Source organism: Labrus bergylta, chromosome 4 (assembly GCF_963930695.1).
Source record: "Labrus bergylta chromosome 4, fLabBer1.1, whole genome shotgun sequence".
NCBI lineage: Eukaryota > Metazoa > Chordata > Actinopteri > Labriformes > Labridae > Labrus > Labrus bergylta.
Genome location: NC_089198.1, coordinates 10,045,050 through 10,066,351, shown reverse-complemented (window position 1 = coordinate 10,066,351; position 21,302 = coordinate 10,045,050). Strand labels below are relative to the sequence as shown.

Genomic DNA, 21,302 nt, shown 5'->3' with positions numbered 1-21,302 from the left:
AAGTAAAAGTAATTAATACATTATACGAAAAAAGATACCCTAGTTAAATATTTGAAATAGTTAGCTTAGGAGTAAACGGTTGTAATAGCTGGCTGCAATTACCTTTGTAAACGGTTAGCTAAAATAATGGATTGATAGTTTAAGCAGTTAGCTAAAAATAATAAATGGGAGGGAATAGGGGGGGAGTCATGGGTGAACAGGCCAGGACTGAGTACACAGCCCTGTGGCACACCTGTGTTCAGAATAATGGTTGAGTATGTGTCGTTACCAATTCTGACTAAATGGTTGAAACAGTAAGCTGAAAGTGTTTGAAATTAAAGATTGTAAATAATAGTTATATACTGTTACTATAGGTTTAATGCAACATATGGTTGAGATAGCTTACGTTAGGAAGGTTTGGAGTAAGTGTTGTATAGAGACAAGATGGCACAGGTGCAGAAGGTAGGCAGCATACAGATAAAGGAAAGAGGGGATACAGACACTCAATATTTCAAGCTCACTTAGACTTTCAAGATCTTCCCCAGGCAGGTTTGACTCGACATGTTGCATCATTAAATTACAGGTTTTGTAACATTAATATTTGAGTTGTTTTTTTTCATTCCTACAGCCCCGTCCTGCGTCGGTTAATAAAAAGAACTCACATTAGCTGTTTTGTACATCATCATCATCATGTCTTTATTTGCGTGTAAACAAACTCTGAAAAGAGCATCAGCCAGGTTCTTGATTATTGGCATTAACATGATTCATTTCATTTGCAGTCATGGATAAAACATGATCACTCTACTGCAAAAAAGGGATACTAAAGGTGTATTGAGACAAAACACAAAGTCAATCTTGCATTGCTTTTTTTTTTTCCCCAAGCCAACACGGCCCGTATTCAAATTGCATTACACAATAATTTGCCCTTACAGCCAATGAGTGATTCATCTGGATAGCATACAGCGACAGGTTTGATCTCAATTTCTGAATCCTGGTGACCCTAACAGGAGAATGTCATCGCTAATGTTTGCAAAATCTTTGAAATTGCATGAAGACGTCGCTGCGTTGGCTGGTGAAAATTCAAGTATTTACCTTTACTCGTCTTGAATTGCGCTATGCAAGGAAAACTTGGCTTTGCGTTCGTTCTGAATACACTTCTAAATAAGTCGTGTCCTACAACCTTTCCTTTCACACTTGTTTCCTTCAAAGTCTCAGAATTGAATTTATTAGCTATAACTTCAACCTAGCGGATCATCGTGTTGATTTCAGTGTTTGAAAATCGTATTGCCTTGTCGAGTCTTGAGGTGAGGGAAATATTCTCACTTCTCGACAGACTTGAATTTGTAACAATAAATAAGATTTGAGGACTTCATAAATGACTTATTTGTTGTAGTGGCCTTTTTTGCAGCATGTATAATAAATAACATGACACTTCCATACTAACTGTCTGCGACCTCAGCTCAGTCTAGCAAAGCAACTTCATCTCGTCTCACTTGGTGTATGCAGTGTTTCTCACTACTGTATAAGGTGCTGGGTGTGTGTGTGTGTGTGTGTGTGTGTGACAGAGAAATGTCCTCGTTTGGGAATGTGTTTATTGTTGTTGTTGTGAGTATGTCGGTGTGTCTGTGATTGTGGTTAAGATTTGGACACCACTGCGTGTCCCGAGGCTTATTAGGTTAGTAGTTCAACAAATCATTAAATATGTAACAGGTGAAGATTTGCAAAAATAACCTTCTTAAAAACAACGAATAAAAAGGTCCGCAGCGATCACAGCAGTAGTGTTAAGAACTGAGTGCAACATAATCCGCTTAGTCACTTCCATTGTACATGAACAACAAATATATTTACAATCAAAAACAAAACAAAAAAAACCCAAACAAACACATAATTCATAAAAGAAATGTAACCACATTCAGAACCACAGACGAGTCATTGTGGGACTTGCACTGAGTGAGAATGTCAAGTGTAGTGTTTGAGTGTGTGTGCAGTTTACTGACCTATTCTGACTGGCATTAGGCTTTGTGTAGTAAGCAGACAACTCCACTTTCACACATATACCGCTGGCCTTAAAGGTGAATGCTCTGCCTGGAAATCAATCAGTAAGAAAGCTCCAGCCTCCATCTTCAATGACAAAAAAAAAAAGAGGTCTATTTCCACCATGAATTGTCCCAAATTGCAGATCAAGAGACAGATCATGAGAGTTGAACTATTCAGCGATTTTACACTCTCAACAAGCGCATCCCAAAGTTTTAGGGTTGCTAACAGAGCTAGTACGCTAACTGTAGCGTTGCTTTTTAAGAATCAGCAGCAGTTGGCCAAATAGGCTTCAAGATTTAAGCCAGGTCCTCTCCAAAGAAAAAAACCTGTTTTAAAGTTTGTAGGATCCAAACTTACAAGCACCGACACAAACAGCAACTCCAACAACACACCCCCATACTCCCAGGCTACGAGGAAGTAGATATCAATGTGAGCCCTGATGTGTTTTGGTATATATTTGAGTGTTTCTTAAAGCTGAGCAGAACAAGATCAACCCAGGTAAAACCCTGTTGATGCATGACAAACTGTATTGGAGTTGGATTATGCCGAATATGCAGTGGCTGTACGATGTGAAAATAAGAGATTTAAGTTTGAAAGCTGAAATGGGGAAATAGGTTGAATGACATAAAAAGTTCTCAGAAAGTAAACGTGTTGGCCACAGTTTGGGATCAAAGTGAAGCTAAATCTTTAGATGTGGTTATACTCTGATGCGACCGGTACACAATATCCAGCATTCATGCAGAGAGGGGGGCTTGCATGTCACTTCTTCCTCCACAGAAATAAGGACAAACCGAACGGAGGAAATCTGTCTGCGAGTTTGTCTTTGAAGAGCGAGGCTGGAGTGCCTTTGACAAACTGGTTTCTGAGCTGTTGCAACTCCAAAAGAGCATCCTCCTTTTGTTGTGTGCCGCTATGCATTCATATCTGTGTGTGTGTGTGTGTGTGTGTGTGTATGATTGGCTGTGTACGTGTGTGTGTGTGTGTGTGTGTGTGTGTGTTGAATCCTTCTATCACACCTCCTTTTAAGGCTTTCAAGCTGCTTTGGATCAAAGTCAGTCCCAGGGGATAATTCAGCATAAACATAGAGTTCAGAGACATCGTAGCCTACCTTTCACGTCGTGCTGAATTCAATTTCCAGACACATTTCAACACATACTTGATCTTCTGATTCACAAAAGGAGGCAGATGTCCCTCCAGCCGAGCTAATGTTCTACTGGCATCATTGTTTTGTTTTGAAAACTTCATCTGACTTCATCAAAAAAAAAAAAAAATTATTTGTTTCTGGGTTTTGAAAAATGTTAAATGCTCCAAATGCTTAGACCTTAATGTGGATTAGGGCTGAAGAAAGAGTGTAGTTAATAAAAAATTAAAAAAACAAGGGGCGGTATTCACGTCTAAGACTTTCAGCCGTCGTCTCAGAAGTTGCGAGTGCAACAGATGTGCCACAGACTAAATCAAAGATTTATAAAGAGCGCAAAGGGGGGAATCGAGGCAGAGAATTTGTTATAATGTTAAAATGAACCCCACACTGGCCACGAGATTAGAACAGATAAACAGTACATTAGGCTTTACGCATCATAATTACCGATAGATATATAGCAGTCGCAGCCATCGCCATCCAGTTTTTGAAACACGTTTGACTAAAAGGGAGGGGACAGGAAGAGGAGAACTTTTTTTCTTTCTGGAGTTGGATTTAAATAAATATTCTGTTGTTTTTTTTGTTTGTTTTTTTTCTCTTTAAAGCCATCTTTTCCTCCTGCCTGGCGGATAAGGAACATGGTGCTGAAGGGTTTTGATTGGGGGCTCTATGTGAAGTTCTGGAGGGGTTGGCTGACCCTCATGCAGGCCCAGTAGAAGGCCCGCGCCATGGTGATGACAACCAGGAGCAGCAGCACGGCCCAAGAGGCGTAGATCCCCTGGTAGGTCTGCGCCTGCACCCACGTTCCAGCCTGAAGAGAGGACGACACAACAGACGGGGTTTTTCAGAAAAATCAGATGCTGCTTTGGAGAGTCTTTAAAAAAAGGATTTATGAGCATTTCTCTGAGTGTGTGTTGTGGTGATTATAATGAGACAGCTCAAGTCCAATCAGGCGAAAGAAATCAGAGAGCTAAAGCTACAATTAGGCTGGAAAATGTTTTATGTATTCATATCTGACCCATTTAGATTATTTTGCAAACTGAAAAATTCAAACCAAGTACCCAGAGATTTTTTTTGCTGTCGTCGTAGAAGATCAACCAGTCGGACTATGACAACATTACAACATTACAATATTTTTTAATACGACACACGCTCACTTGAGAGATGCTACTATGTGTCCCTAATCCGTGATTGATCCACCTGCATCAGACGCTGAATTTTTTTGGGAGTTTAAGCTGCAGACATTTCCATGTTCACTGTTCAGTGCTCAAAAGTGACTGAGGGGCGAGAGGGAAAATAGCTTCCCATCAAGTATTGAGCATGTGCAGCTGCTCAGAAGAAAATTATTTAATGAAGATGGTAAAAGTGACTTTGAGAGAACCCACAGGGATCGTCTGAGAATATGGAAATGTGAATTTCTGTTTCAAAGTCACAAGAGTGGAGCAAAGCTAATATGAGTTTTTAAAAACCAGAAGGAGAATTATGAAACTTGAGTTAGGAAGATTGTTTATGACACATTGTTATACTGCTGTGAGGTTAAAAAAATCCACGGAACTGAACTGACATATAAGCCCCGTTTCCACCAAGCAGTCCGGTTCAGTTCGGTTGGGTACCCAAAATACTGTAAACAACCCCATTAAGACCCCTGGAGATCTCCCTAATGATGCACATGTCTAGCTTCTATATTAAACCACAGAGCATTTTTAAGTCCAGGACTTTGCGTCGTCATCATCATCATCATCATCATCATCACTTCAGGTTGGTTTCTGTATGCTAAGTTATGCGCTTTATTACCAGTTAAAGAAAAGCTGTGAAGGCAGCCAAATCGAACCATCAAAGCAGCTCATGAAGGCTGAAAAAAATATTATATACGCTTAAAAAAAAAAAAAAAAAATGTATACCTCAGCCTTAAATGAAAGTCTTCCCTCTTCTTGTGTAAGTGATGTGTAAAGTTTTAATGACTCAGGCGGCTCACAGGGACCATAACATTTTAACTGGCATCTTTGAGCTCATGCTGCTCAGCTGGGGACACGCCACAGCTGCTGCAGTGATGAATGTGCTTAACTTCCTTAATCCTTAACCACCTCCGTGTTCTGTTGAACCACTGCTTGATTATTCGCGATGGAGAAAATTGCATTCGCTCAGATACTTGTCTTTGATTTTTTTGCCGATAAAAGTTTTACTAACGCAGCGTTGAGATTAAACTGTCAAACCTGTGCTGTGGTGCGAGTCATCTGATTGAAAACCGCCTTTACATTAAACACGGGCTGCTTTTATGTCGGGACATTAATTGCCTCCACACCAGAATTATGCAATGCTGCCAATACTGCAAATGTATTCTGTGCACATTGCTTACTGCTCTCCATGCGGGCGGGCACTCACTCATCCAGTGTTTAATGTGTGTATTCTGTGTGGTGCCGTTTCACGTTCATCTTGCTCCCTCTGCTGTTTCAGAAGAAGAATGCATCGACTCTTTCTTTCTTTGAATCCACGTCTACTTTTAGACTTTTTCACTCCTCTTAGTTTATGAAATTGTTTCACAACTTCTTCAAACATGAAAAATAAAAACAGGAAGCTGAACTTTTTTTCTGCATTAAGAGCCTTGAAGAATTGGAAAAGGGAAAGAAAAGGTCAATCCTAGTCAAGATTTATATAATCTGTTGAACTTTTCAGCGGGTGTAGAGGCGGCTGTTGCAAGCTGAACTTTGCTTACAGCGCAGAGAGGTTCTGTTTGTGCAATTTCTCTCAAACAAATGGCGGCTTGTCAGACGGTGCCAAGAGAGCAGCTGTGAGGTGAACACCTTCACTGTTTAAAGAGCGGCAGCAAAAGGACAGAGTGTAATAGTACACCTTTTTTTTTATTCTAAGAATGTCTTTTGAGAGCTCAAATGTTTAAAAGATGAGACAACATTTAAATATTTTGTGACATTTTAGCCCTTAAACATGTCACCGTTGATGATGTGTATATACTTAACAGAAGGTCTTGATATCTTGGATGTTAGTTTTAGTTCCCAGAAATATTTTCCTGGTAAAATAGAGATAAAAAGATGAAAAATAAAAACAAAATAGTAAGGCGTCCTGGATGGCCAACTCACTATCAGCCCCGCAGTTGAGATGACGAATAGCAAGCAGAGTAGAAAACACCACAAGCTCCGCCTCCGGGGATACCTCTGACCAATAGACGAGCTGCAGAAATGAATAAACAGACGACAGAAATCAATTTGATTAGAACAAAAATATACAAACCCAGTGATAAAACTCTGTGTCCTTCTGAGAACTAAGTCGTTGTCAAAGCGAGCATTTTGACGAGTCAAACTCGAAAATAAAAAAATCAAGCTATCAGCCAACAGCTTCAAGGGTTTCATGTAGTATACAACGTTGTATGTTAGTGAGTATATACATGAAATATTCATGTAAACAGCAGCGCATTCCCGCTACAAAAACCTTGAAACCAAAGCAGATAGTGCCATTTTGAAGTCAACAATTGTATGATTTTACATCAGTCTTTTTTCTACTGTGACCTGTCCCATGGTTTTGTTGTGATTAAGTATTAAGGACGGTGGTTAAAAGGAAAACCTTGGTTATGCCTGCTAACTCACAGCCCCCCCACAGTCCCATGAACTTTGCTCACATTCTTAAGACGCTTATTCAGACAGTGATATATGAATGTGGTTTGTAGTTCAAATCCTTCTGATCAGAAAGCTCCTGATGTTATGAGACAGATGTTAACACTCCGAAGCGGGTGAGGAAAAATGTGTTGCAGCATTTGAGGTCAAAGACAAAAGCCACACAAACCGGATACCATGTGTGTGTGTGTGTGTGTGTGTGTGTGTGTGTGTGCGTGTGTGTTCTGTCCTTGAGAAAGACCCTGACGCTGCTCACTCCACGCAGGTTTCACTGAATAAAAGCTGCAGCTAAGAGCCTTGACAATGTAAAACTACTATTTACAAGTAAAGTGAGACTGAAAGGGTATAATGGATGAATTGTTTATAGCTACTTACACTTTCCTGCAGTGTGGGCACCTGGCCAGCGTCCGGTCTGTGAACTCTGTCCACTGCAATTACAAAAAGGAAAGACATGCAAGCTTCAGCTTCAAAACACACACAAAAAAAAAAAAAACATGTTTTTCTCAAATGTGCACAGGAAGAAACGGCCTTCAACAAATATTACATTCAGAATATTTCTCATCAATTGATATTCTAACTGCTTACACCTTTCCAATCAAAAAGTTTCAGACAATGCATTTGGCTGGAAATCAAAAGTGCATATTTATAGTTGTAAAGTCCTTCACTACTTCTTTATGCTGTGTCTGCATCTGGAATTAAGAATGCATGTCTTTGTATTGGCCATAAGGTTTTATTATAAGTGCTTGGAGGAGACGTTTGGGTTTGTTTCATAGACTGTTAATATTAATGGATGAAGCCTGAGTGACGTCAGCCATCTGTTCCTGCAGGGGGGTCAGGAGGCTCATCGGCAGCAGCCGCCATGCTGGAAATCCTGTTAGGCCTAACGACAGGCTGAGAGCTGGAGCTGAGGCGGGTTCTAAGCCTCTTGACACCTGTCAATCATGTCAGCTACACGCCTAACTATGGATAACACGTATCGTTCATCAAATCAAAACAGAGGCGTTTTTAAAAACAAAATCACCCCCCCTTAAAGTGTGTGCCAGTGATGACAATAACCAATCACAACTATTTCGTTTTTTGTAGCAGGCTGTGAACATGTTTATTAATGCTGTAAAAACAGCCTTTTCGCCTGTGGTGTGTATGTGATTCCCGGTGTTCCTGGAGTCAGCATCAAGCCGACACTCGACGACCTGCACGATTTTGCACTTCCACATTAGCTTCACTTTTCAAGACAGGAGGCCGTCTAAGTACAGTTGTTGGTAATGTCTGAATAATGCAAACTAAAATTTGAAAAATAAAGAGTTAAAGGCCTTCCCTGCAATATCTTTTTTTTTTTTTGTCTTGACCAACAAAGCAATACATTCTGGTAACGTCACTTTGTATAAATACTGTAAAGCCCTAAAGTCACAAATCAAAAATCTGTCATCCTAAATATTTAACTGTCAATGATACAAACCAGAAAGAAGCAACAACCCTCACATTACAAGACCTTAAACAAATCTCTCCCTCTAAGCCAAAGTACCCCAGTGAACAGGTGAGAGAGGTCCATACAATGACCGCCATCATCACAATAATTTCCTGGTGAAAACGCTCACCACCAATACTGAATAGACTGTAAACAATAGATACAATCTGACCTTCATTTTTGGCTTCTATACTAACTGCTGGAGAGAATTCAGATGACAGCTGATTGATTAAACGACAGTCCAACTCATCTCATTAATAAACTGAAAATGCAGCACTGATGAGGCTGGTGATGTGACAGACCTAATGTCACAGAGCAGCGATGTATAAAGAAACAATAAACCCTTTGTCAAAATACAGACTGTATCTGGCTGCTGCATGAATTGATGATATATTTCACACACAGCCGTTCCAGTCCTCGCCAACTAGCGCCGCATGCCATCCAAAAAGCTGAGAAAGAGAAATGGGTTTCTCTCTCTCTCTGGGAGTCAACATTTATTCCCTCTCTTAACACTGCGGTGTGATACATTCGTTCACCCTGCAGAGCCGGACGCACTTGTGTGTGCTGTACATCCCTCTTGTTCTGATAGAAACGCTCTGTATGGGAAGCGCCGAGAACATTATCGCCAGATCTGCGACAAAAGGATCACGGCGACGCCACCCAGGGCACAGATTTGTATTTTCATTCAGCCGCGCTGTCTTCAAGCAGGTAGAAAAGGTCCGCCTGAATGCTAAGCAGCCTGAACCATCCGTCTCACCTCTTTTAGCACTTCACCCCGCTGTCTCTGACTCCTTTCTTTCACCATATATCCAAACCGTCTCCCCCTGTCCCACACATTGTTAAGAGGGCAGTAAGTTAAATTTCGCTTCCTCTTTAGCACAAAACGGTTGAAATATATCAGCAGAGGGCTGATAGGGTTATTGATCTGCTCCAGTAACTTAACATTTACTTGGCGCTGGTGCTAAGAGGTTTTAGCTCCTCTATAATTCACTGTTCTGGCCGTGCTACAGTACGTTTCACAACAAAAAAAACCTCAGGCCTGCTGAAACTGTCACAAGATATTTCAGCCACAAATTACAAAAGCTTCACTCCAAAGCAAAAGAAAGACAAAGGAAAAAGCTGTTTTATTACTAAGCTACTTTGCATACAAATACATAAACTATTCAACAACGTTTTATTGGTTCTTGGCTCGAGACAGTGAAGTTCAATACAGGAGAGCTGAGGATCAGTGCCAGAGACTTGGACAGTATTTGTATGATAAACTCCTCGGAAATAGAAAATAAATGCAACATATGCCTTGAAACAGTCATTCTTACTAATGGGGACTAGACTGGTTAGAAAAGAAAAGAAGTCTGATTGTGTTGATGTGTGGAAATGTACCCACTTCTAACTTGACTTTTTACTCTAGTTACATTTGTTCTCACAGGTTGATGTTCTCAGCCCCTAGATTGAAGTCTTTCTCGATCCCACTGTGAGTCAAATCAACAAGTCAAGAAGGGTATGTTTGAGGGTGAATCAAGAAAGAGAAATGTTACACTGAGCATCTACCCTCTAAACCAACTATGCTCACCTCTGGCACAACAAACAAAACAAGAGGGTGAAGGCATAAATACCAAATTAGAGGCTTCAAATCAGTAGAGGGCAGGCTACATTTCCTTATTTGCCTTTCAGCTAAAACTTGGATAAACAGATTAATAACATACTTATAGTTTTGCAAAATAGCACAGGTCTCTGGTCTCGATTTTAAAAACCTTTCAATAAAAAGACGACACACTGAGGTTTAACAGGCGTTCTGTTCAGGATTATTTATGAACATGTAGCAGTGATTTCCAGTGTAGATGTGATCTTAATTGCTGTGTTAAGGCTTAGAACTGTTGTTGCTTTGTCTGATGAGTTTTCTTAATGGATTGAGAGATTTAATGAGTTCACTGCTGAGCTTCACACATTTTGATGAATGAATTTTGTAACTTTGGGACAAAACTAGACCGGCAGTTTTCTCCTGTTTCCCGTCTTTATGCACTGGCTGGATAGCAGACGGACAGACGTGAGACTTGATCTTATTAATCAAAATCATGGCAAGACAGCAAATTTCCCAAAATGTGGAAATGTTGCATCAACTTTGAATCAAATGTAAAATGAAGCAGTAACCTCCGGTTGTTGAAAAATGAAGCAAATGAGGAAGTGCAAAAAAGAACTGCAGATCCCAGGTGTCCAGTTGAGGCTGGCTCCAAAAAAAATGAAACCAATGAATTACCATTAAAATGACTCTTTATACAGCAGGAAGCCAGGTTAGAAAAATAATGTATCAGTATCAGTAGCTCCTTTCTTTATAGGCACACACTCTACAGGGTAGGGCTGGGAATCTTTGGGTGTCTCACGATTTGATTCAGAATTCTCGATTCAAAACGATTCTGGATTCAAAGTCTATTTATGAATTAGTCCATACTTCAGGATCTACTCCAGTCAGCTGTGAGACTGGCTGAATGTCTTGCTGCTCCATTTGGCATTCTACTGAGTTTAAGAGCTAGCATTAGCACTTAGCAGGGAGTGACTGATTAGCCCAAAAAAAGAAAAAAAATTTGGAAGTTATGAATCGATTTAAAATCTCAGAAGATTAGAATCTTAATTTTTACATTAACCGTTTAGCCCAAGAGTTATGCACATGGCTGACTTGAGTTTAATAACAGCTGGACACATTGTAGCTGTACTTCTTTGCCTGTTGCTAGGTGGATCGCTTGGCTTCAAAACGCCTCTTCGGAGACCAACAGGTGACATCACTGAGACTACGACCATGTTTTATAAAGTCTGTGAGAAAATGTGATTCTGAAACCTGTCCATCTGTATTAAAGGTAACAAACATGTTTGCCTTAAGTTAATTTAATGGTATATATATAAGTAGGGTTTGTGTGTTACCAGGAAGGTGTTGCTGCAGTGTCCACAGGAGACGCGGGCTCCAGCTGGCTGGGGGTCAGGACTGGCAGGTCCAGGATGAACGGGGCCAAGATTAATTATCCTCTTACTAAAAAAAAAAAAAAAGACAGAAGCAAACATGTTAAGACACACAAGGTCAACATTCACACCTCAAATGACTCCAGATAATATATTCAGCATCAATGCGAGCTGACAATCACTGCCTGGTGTTGTGAGACTCACTCTGACTGCAGGAAAGGGTTAAAGGCTTCTCATTAGAACTAACACTTCTTTTCCACAAGCAACTTCCACACATAACCACAGCTGTCCAGAATTACTGATCAGACAGCGGCGCAGAGAGGCGTCTGCTTTAGTCAGCATGTCTGGTCTGAATGCAAAACAGTGAGAGGGAATGTAAACCCTCCAGAGCAATTCAATGCAGGGAAAATACGCCTCGGAGGAAGAAATGAAAAACCTTTGGTCAACTGTAATAAAGCCAGGAAGGTCAAACGTCCTCACAGGTGCTGAACACAACCAGACAGCTATGAAAGGAAGAGTTGGTTCTTTTCTGCCAACAAATTAAAGTATCTCTTCCGACTTTAAGCGTATCTGTGACACCTAATCTACATTCCATCCTCAAGCTTTTCCAATCAAGTTGAAACCGCAAAGTCCAGATTTCCACATTTTTTATTCTCCTGGTGGAAGAAATCTGTCTGTGAATACCCTTTATATATTTGCCAGATAGTCTCTGACTGCCAATTGTTTAAAGGTAGTGTACCGTCTTTTACATCGACTCGTTGGCTAGAGACAGCTGTGTGCTACATGTGGATGCAACAAAACATTTAGTTAAATGGTCATAAAATGAACAATTTTCAGTTCCATAAATGTCTGTTAAATCTTTATCTTTTGTTCAGCAAGTTAAAGGCAGGGTTGGTCATTTTCTAAAACTAGCATGATTTTTAAAAGTAGCATTCCCTCAGTGCTTCCGTCTACACCCACCCCCTCCCCTCTGTGCTCCCTCAAAAGCCACGCCCCCTCACTTACACGAACGAGCGCCGTTGATCCAGAAGCGGACCTCAGCTCATCTCTCGCATTGTGTAGAAACTACGTCGTCTCATGTCTCATTCAGCAGTAAGTAAACTCTCAGTATAAACTCTGTGAGTGTGGGCGAGTGCACACAAGACGTAGAGAACGAGCAGGGAGACAGGGAGGCGTGTGATTGGTTCATCAGATTGGGACCTCGTGGCAGACATTGGTGCAAGTTTTTTTACATGCTTACAACAGATGACAGATTTTTCTTCGTTCCTTTTTCAGAGCACATCTGGAGGAAAATTACCATCCCTGCCTTTCATCAGGCCAAAACAAATAGCCGGTAAATCATTGAAGGTTTTGAGACTTTTAATTTCATCGAAAAACTGGATTTTGCAGCACGATATTTTGCCAAGCAGAAATTGACTGAGAATTGTGTGTCTCAGAACTTCATGACAAAAGATTGTATGATGTGCCGTTCAAAATGACACACATTTACATAACAGCTAAAACTTAACCCCCCCCCCCCCACCCAAAAAAAAAAGCATGATGGCTAAAAATGTTGCTGTTGCACATTTTACGCCTGAGGCATAAACAACGACTCTTATCTGTCTCACCAATTACACCAGGCTGCAGCAGCATGATGTTCAGACGAGCTGCCAAAGTCATTTGCTGTGACTGACATCAGCCCGTTTTTATATGATAGAAATCCAAACACGTTGGCATCGGTTTGACCTGTAAAAAAAGTGTTTTACGGTTTTTTCGTTGAGCTTCCTCCTGACGGATGGCCCCTGAAACTTTTCTTTCCTGAGCTTTTTGGCAACCTAGTGATGAGTTGAGAAACGCAAAATGCAACACAAGAGACATTTACGACAACTTCTTGGAGCCCTTCCAGTTTTCACTTTAACCTGTTTTTGTTCTTCTGAAGCTCAATCAGCTCTGATATTTGAATACTAATGAAAATCTACTAAATGTGGATTTGGTGAGGAGCTACTCTTCAGAATTAGAGCATTTACCTGCCGAGTTGTGGATTTTTTCTTTTGCTTCAAGGTGCAAACTTTCAAAATATTTCCCTACTCTGAATAAAGTTTCACCCAACACAAACCCCATTACATACAGTACTATACAGCATTATCACCCATACAGACACTCCTCCCATACTGCTGAGGCGAAACACATGATGTGGTGTTTTTAATGAGGCTGTTATTTCCTCGCCCGGCTCGCTGAGCACTGCATGTAAACTGCAACTGGGAGCACAGCCTTAATTGAGGGACTGCTGCTCCCATCGCACCTGGTTACCTCTCTGCCTCATTTTGCTCTCATGCAGACACACAAGTTCTTCTGGCGGGCCTCGCAGTGGAGACACACACACACACTCAACACACTTGGAAAAGAAAAAAAATATCTCACCAATATGGCCGGGGACAGGCGATCCTCTGGGAAGTGACTTTGCAGATGAGGAGACAGTTGCAGGGGCAGCGAACGTACTTCTTCCCTGCTGGGGCGTTCTTAATGGGCTGCAGAGGGAAACAGAGGCACACGGGGAGGAAGAGATAAGAAGCAGGGCATTAGAATGGGAGAGTCAATAACAAGCCAATTATTCCTGACAGACAAGAATTGAACCAATACAAAGTGAGGAAGAGAGGGAGAGTTTTTAGAAGTGGCACTACTGCAGTCGCAGGTTAGGAAACTTAGGGAATCATGATGATGATTGTTAAGAAAGGAGAGCAAAGGTCGTCCTGAGGCCTTCTTCTTTAAAACAACAACTTTATCTCAACCTAGTCGAAAAGATTTGGCTCGTAATTTCTTCTACGATTACGAACGCTTCTACGATATATTTGAATATTTCTGCCGCAGAATGCCGTATCAGGGTACACAAGTAACATAATGCATCAAGATATCTAGAGATGGAAATCCAGGACCAGTCCTTAATTGCCTGATAAATCTGTTACATGTGCCTTCAAGCATATTCATTCGCTATATTCATGCAGTCCTGTCTTTATGACGATCGCACATTGCTAAGCAGTGACGGAAAGATCGGGCTTCTAAGCAGCAGGAATTTTGCAACAAGGAGACATGACAGGAAGCAAGAAACGGATCACAGCAGGGCTTCATTTGATGAAGGAATCTGAGAAAGAGTGGCAGTAATCATGTCGGAAAAATCGTCTTTTATGTTTCAAGTGCAGCTGCTTACCAACTGAGCAGCACCTCCTTCATTCAGGGTCAACATCAGATGTCGATGTAACGAGTGCCAAGGGAGATTGGCGCTATTCTTCTACTGCTAAATTGTCTTCACTCTCAAGGAGAATTAAACTGTTGCTTTGATGCTTATAGCCTGTGTAAGCCCCTTTTGTACATGAGAAATTGTCTACAAGCAATTAGAATATCGATATAGACTCAGATCATTTTTAATCTAAATCATTAAAATCTTATGCTTTTCCGATCCCCTGTAAAAAATGATATCATGTACAGAATCATAAACGTAGTTTTTGAAGAACATAGTGCTCATGTGTATGATTTAATGCACCAGGTGTTCGTCTTGACAGTGCAGTCTCCTTTGTAACGTCTCAGTAGGACACATGTGACTGTGGGCCCCCCGATCGGCAAGTCAAGGACAACGTTTGAGCTCACGCAGAGAACGGAAACTTTAATCTGAGTTTCCTACAAGTACAACTGGAGGAGTCCGACACCTTCCTCTGGGCTTTAATAGAACATCCTCCTGCTGTGTGTCCCGCTGATGGCTCTCCCGTCTGCGTCGTTAAACTCTGACTAACCAGATCAGATGGAGTCCTGCAAGTTTCCTGCGCCTTGATCAATTTCACTTACAACAACTGAGGGAGTTTGTTTCTGCAGAGGAACGAGAGCGGCAATGACACAGCGGAGAAAAAAACAACGCCGTGGGAACACAAGAAATCTGTAGTGTGAATTGTGGCAGCGACCAAATGTAGGTGTGTCACATATGCTGCCTGTAGCCTATCAGAGGTCTAATAAAAAAGAAGAAGGAGGAAATGACAAAGCAGCATTTATGCGACTTTCAGACTGAACGGGGTAGCCTGAGGTGAGATTTTTTTTTCCCCTGGAAGATCAAAACGAGTATTACAAGCGTTTCATGAATAAAGATAAGCATCTACAGAAGCAGGCTAACAACAAACACGTGCTCAGTCCAGATCCATTAAGTAACAGGCTTAATTTACACAGTAAGCTCCCAGAATACATCTGGTATGTACAAAAACAAAGTTAGCAGATAAGATTTGACCTACAATTTCTTGGAGTAATTACCTTACAGGACACAAAAATCACAATTAGGCACACGTCCAATAATCAATCTATGGCTTGATGAAACGAGGAGATATTTTTTTTTTTTTCCCAGCTTAAGCTTCTGTATTTGTAGCATGGCTGCTGCCCTCACACTCTCACAGGTGCAGACAGGGTAGATATGAGTGAGTTAGCTGGTCAGTCATATTGCGCCTTGTTTCAAACTTTTTCATTTGAGGACATTGTATTTCTTCACAACTACTAATAACAACAAATTGGTTTATGTATTATCCAGCAGCAGCGGAAGTGGAAGTTAGGGGGGATCCAGGGCTGAACTGGTCCCTTAACGCCTGCAAATAGTGTCAAGTGGATTTATATTCATGTAGGAGAATATTGTTTGTGTTACGGTTGAACTGCACTGCATCATTCTAAAAATGTTTTTCCCATATTTAGCCCATTTCTTTACAAAATCTAACCCCCAATTTCCCCCTACTCCGTGCTCGCCTCAGTCTGTCAGCGCCACGGGTTCTGACCACTCAGATGGCGCACCACCCTGCCCCCAATGGATCCGTTTCTGGATTGTGAGCGCAGCCATGATCAGCTGAACTCACACCACAGGAGAACTACAAGATCGCTCGGGAATAAAGCGCTCAAACTACATGTTGCTTTGTCTCCCTGAGGATGGTTTGTTGATCATTTGGGGGTAATGTGCAGGTAAGTTACCTTTTTCCACAATAAACACACATGATGTCTTCAGTAATTTGAATCTTCAGTTTCATAATCCCTGCTCCAGCCATTCGGTCTTAGATATTCAGCTGCTTCTGCCTCGTGTTAATCACCATTAACTCTGATTTTTTTTTTTTTGTTGAGCTATTTCAATTAGCGGCAGCGAAATAAGCATTTAAATTGTTTATTTGCAACTACTCAATGGACTGTCATCCCTCCTTGGCTGTCAAATTAAAGCAGGGCCGCACCAAATTGTTATGTCACAACAAACAAATGCATCAGCCTAATTAAGGAGAGGGGAGTGACACGAACAGAAGGAGCGCCCCATTAACACAGAAACAGAACCAGACCAGATCAAACTTATTTGCTTGAAACAAAAAAAAATAAAAAAAGCTACCCTGCAGTTATAACAGGAGCATATTTCGCCTCCTGCCCAACATCCCTCACAGATCTTCGGATCACAGAAAATGCTTGGGTTTTAAAACATGTCTGTGTGATGAAACATCAATCTGTAACTTTAACGATGCATCCAGACTGACTCCAGTCTCAATGAAACCTCAGCTATCGTTTTTTTTTTGGTTTTTTTACAGATTTGTGTCAAAATATTTTTATTTGTAAGCCATGGCCATATTTCTGTACATATGTTCCTCCGTCTGTCGATTGCTCATATTTCCAATCTGTACATCTGGACATGTTTTATATATTTTTTCTCCATCTGTGTACTGAACAGCAGAGCTGCGAGTGATGAGCATGCATGACGCCCCTTCATCCTGTAAAATCAGACAGCGTTGGTCGTTTTAAATGACGTGCTGTTACCATCAGCTAAATTTAAATCCTAATTATTTTGGATCTTTTTCTCTGTGCATGCTGTTTCCTGCTGCGTCTAACTACACCTGATCAGTCACAGTAAGTCTGAACTGAAGTGTTTGGCTGTCATATGAGATGTGATTTTTGCTTAATTACCGACCCAACGTAAGAATGAGGCGGTTGTAAAAATAGCGTCACTCACAGTGTTCTCACTTCAGCATGTCACATGTTCTGGATCAGGCACTCCAGCACTTTGATTTAAACTTCAAACAGAAAAGATTCAGTTACAGGTTGTGAACATACTGAATTTTTTATGCGGTTTATGACAAAACATGGTATCGCAAAATCTAATGGAATCTGATCGCTAGCATCATTAAAATAAATACTCGGATGTGTTTTCACAAACTATGATGATGTATTTACAGAGAAAGAAACAAGAGTTCTGTAGCATCAGACAAGACTGTGACTAGACTTAAGATATGCAATGTGACTTGCATCAGGAAAGCCTTTAGCACCAGAATAATAATCAGATATAATTGTTAAGCTTTCAAATGTATGCAGAAGTCAAAGCTGAGCATGTTAAAGAGGATCTATACTATAAATATTGCTGAAACGGCTTAGTGCACACACAGGTTCATGCTACACTGCTTTCCCTCGACCAAAATGACCCCATTTAATTAATTTAATTAAGTAAACGCTCATAGTTTTTGATGAACCAATACAACCGCTTAACGTCTGCAAACCCGTCTTGGTGGTGGTGATTTTAAAACACTACAGAAAGTTACAGTCCAATGTCCGGTTCAGCTTTGAAACAGAAACAGTGGAACTACTTTCTACCAGTGAGGACTAAAAGTGACCTCAGTGTGAGTCTGGTGGATTATTCATCTTAATAAGGATAATGAAACTGAAAACTAATTGTGTTGAAACTCAATGACAAGAAAAAAAAAACCCAACAACCTTAAATTACCCAAGCGCTGGAATTTACTTTTTGACCCACTGCTGTAAATGGTAGATGAAAAAAAAGCTAAACTGAACTAGACTGTGTGCAGGACAGGTGTGCACCAAACACTTACATTAATACTGAAACAGCCCGCACATTGTTAACACCAAAATCTAGTTCTGGCTTGCATTGGTTTCGTAATTACCAGTATAAGACTATTTTGATACATGAATGAACCCACCAGTGAGGTGTGCGAAAAACAGGGAATGATTTCCTTATTTGTTGCTCTGCAGGTATACATCGTGGACCCAGGGTTCAGCTCTATTGTAATTAAGTGGTGAGTCGAGCGAGTTCAGCCCCGCTTCTTTCCCCTGACTTTTCCCCGCCCAGCCCCCCCGAGTAAAATGTTCACATGAAGAGCGGGATGAGCTGATGTGTGAAAGGCAGCAGGACATCTTCAGGAAAATTCAGCAGGAGCGCGTGTGAGGGGTTGATGACGTTTATAACACAACCGGTGCAAGACTGGAGATGAGACCGCCGCTTATTGAAGCAGCTTTATAACCATTTCCTGGTTCTCAGGATGTTCTTTCTCCACTCATGTGTTGATACCGTGAATATGTCCAGTTGGCGTCGTACATATCGGAAAAACGAGTCTCCGAGTTGCGAAATGCACATGAACACATATTCAAGTTTCAGCAACTATTTGGAAACTCTGGAAAGAATTAGGAGCCCGACTAGCCGACTTGACGTCATAATCGTCATCACATGGGGGTCAAAATATGTTTTGTTCACGCTATAATACTTGTTGATGAATTCACATATTGCACATCAACTTTTTGCTCAAATATAACTTGTAACAGAGACGTTCCACTCTGTTTTTTCGTTGTTGTTGCAACATTCAGACTTTGCGAACTGAACTCAGGTGAACACACTGAAGTCGTACGGACTCAGAAGCGGGACATAAACCTTCTCTGTGTGTTAAATTTTGCTGGAGTAACTCCTCTTGAGACCTACCGTAGCTTCATTGCAAACCCCACACTTCACCACGTGCTGGTGGATCTTGCCCTCCACAGAAATCAAGCTCTGGCACACTCTGCAGCTGATAACAGGGGCGCTGCCACTCTCTGGGGAAGTGAGAGGGGAGTAGGGTGGAGGGTCCTCCCCTAGCAGCACTGAGGGCTGGGTGGGGCTTGGGAATGGAGGGAAGCCTACACAAGGCGGGAGACAGGAAAAGTGAAACAATAATGAATAATATGATAACACAACCAGTGACCATTTAATGAACTGCTGAGGAAACGCAGTTGCAAAAGTGGTGTAATGGCCCTGAAAAGAAGAAAAAAAAAAAACCTAATACTCATGACAAGTAACCTCAACGTTGTGATTAACAAGATAATAAGATTTGGTCTCGAGTTCAACAGAAAGGAGCTTTAGGAGAAAAACTCTCCTGGAATGCAGAGCAGGGTCAGTCCCAAGCAATAAGAGTCTTGTGAGAAACAGAAACCAGAGTTAAAGAATGAGTTCATAAATGAGACGGATTAATCGAGAGATCTATTGCAAAATACTGTACAGTCTGCTCTACATTTCTATTAAGCAGGATGATAGACCGGGAGATTGTGGAAGTTACAGCTGCAGGGTTATCAATGCAAATAACAACAGAAGAATACATACAAAGTAAATAAACCCTAACACAAATACAAGAGAAAGAAATATATACATCCAGAATTTAGATTAACATTAGATGGATAGATACTTTATTGATCCCGAGGGAAATTCAAATTACCTACTCAAGTCAATCAATCAATTTTTATTTGTATAGCGTCAACTCATAACAAGTGTTATCTCGAGACACTTTACAAAAGAGCAGGTAAAACACCTTACTCTTTGTCTTTTAACACTACAAAAGAGCAGGTAAAACACCTTACTCTTTGTCTGTTAACACTACAAAAGAGCAGGTAAAAGCCTTACTCTTTGTCTGTTAACATTACAAAAGAGCAGGTAAAACACCTTACTCTTTGTCTGTTAACACTACAAAAGAGCAGGTAAAAGCCTTACTCTTTGTCTGTTAACATTACAAAAGAGCAGGTAAAACACCTTACTCTTTGTCTGTTAACACTACAAAAGAGCAGGTAAAAACACCTTACTCTTTGTCTGTTAACACTACAAAAGAGCAGGTAAAACACCTTACTTCTTGCTATATTACAAAGGAAATAGTCTCAAAAAAGACTAAATAAAATGAATAAGACAGAGTGTATAACTGAATGTAAACATACTTTTCTGGAGGGCAGAGGTGTAAAATGTGGTTACATTACAGAGAGTTGTGTTTACATACGTCAAAGTGCAACTAAGTGTGCAGACATGTCATCAGCCAGCAATAAGAAATGATGTAATAATGAGCAGGTACACTCATTTAATGTGCAAGGATGAAATGTGCAAACTTAACTTAGGAGCAGGTCACACTTTGAAATAGACAGATGTGATCAGGGTTATTGCTTTTCTCTCATCATGCATTTCCCCCCATTAATGAATTAAAAAAAAAAAAAACATCCCCTCCCTATGCGAGCATGCTATTGGTCGCAGCTCTCTGCTGGAGCATCCCTCTGCAGCCTCCCTTAATGGATCTCCCATCAGTCAATCAAATCAGGTGTTCCTCAGCTAGCTCAGCCTTGCAGTAACCTATCTTACCATCACAGTAAAAAGCACTGCACAGCTGAAACACATGCAACAGTTAACGTCGGAATATGTTAATGAAATGCATTATTACTGTAGTTCTGCAGAGTTCTGCAAACATGCGGGGTTTGAGGCTGCAGCTATCAGGCTAGGTTAACATGCTAACACACAACGCTTCAACCTCTGCTTCATCACATGTCTGAAACAGCATTTTATCATGAAACAAGGAGATGCTCGTAGATAAACTCTCAGAGAGGTGTTTTCAGTGTACCCGCACGGACAACGCCACGAAATTATATTTGACAGCTGGGCAAGCAGGTTAAAGCAGAATGCCCAGTCAGTGCATGCTAACGTGGGAGCTAAGGCTAGCTCAGGCTTTGGAGTACATGGAGGAGAGAGAGAGAGAGACAGATGGATACTCACTCTGTGGTTTGCTGGGCACACCGTAAGGCGCCGCACCCGGAGACAGCCCGCCGGAGCCGATGCCGAGAGCACCTTCTCCCAGGTCTGCTAGTAAGGGGGACCTCTCGCCGTCCGCCATACCGAGAGCGAGGCGTGGAGGGGGAGAGTGGGGGAGAGAGAAGTGAAAGCAGACCGATACGGTGTGTGTTGTATTGTTGTGTCGTAAAGGCAGGAGTCACATGATCACACCACCACCGACGCTGCTGCTGCTGCTGCTGCTGCTGCGGTAACGGTGCACGGAGGTGTGGCTCAGGCTGCTCG

At 41.2% G+C, this 21,302-nt stretch overlaps 1 protein-coding gene across 1 annotated transcript; it reads right to left on the bottom strand.

Moving 5' to 3' along the window:
• Positions 1-647: 647 nt before the first annotated feature.
• Positions 648-21,259, bottom strand: pip4p1a (phosphatidylinositol-4,5-bisphosphate 4-phosphatase 1a). The gene is made up of 7 exons (XM_020652012.3): positions 21,003-21,259; positions 18,927-19,120; positions 13,595-13,701; positions 11,159-11,264; positions 7,156-7,208; positions 6,250-6,340; positions 648-3,965 (listed from the first exon to the last, which is right to left on the bottom strand). The coding sequence occupies exons 1-7, from the start codon at positions 21,118-21,120 to the stop codon at positions 3,822-3,824; spliced, it is 813 nt and encodes a 270-aa protein (XP_020507668.1). The 5' UTR covers positions 21,121-21,259; the 3' UTR covers positions 648-3,821.
• Between the last annotated feature and the right edge of the window lie 43 nt (positions 21,260-21,302).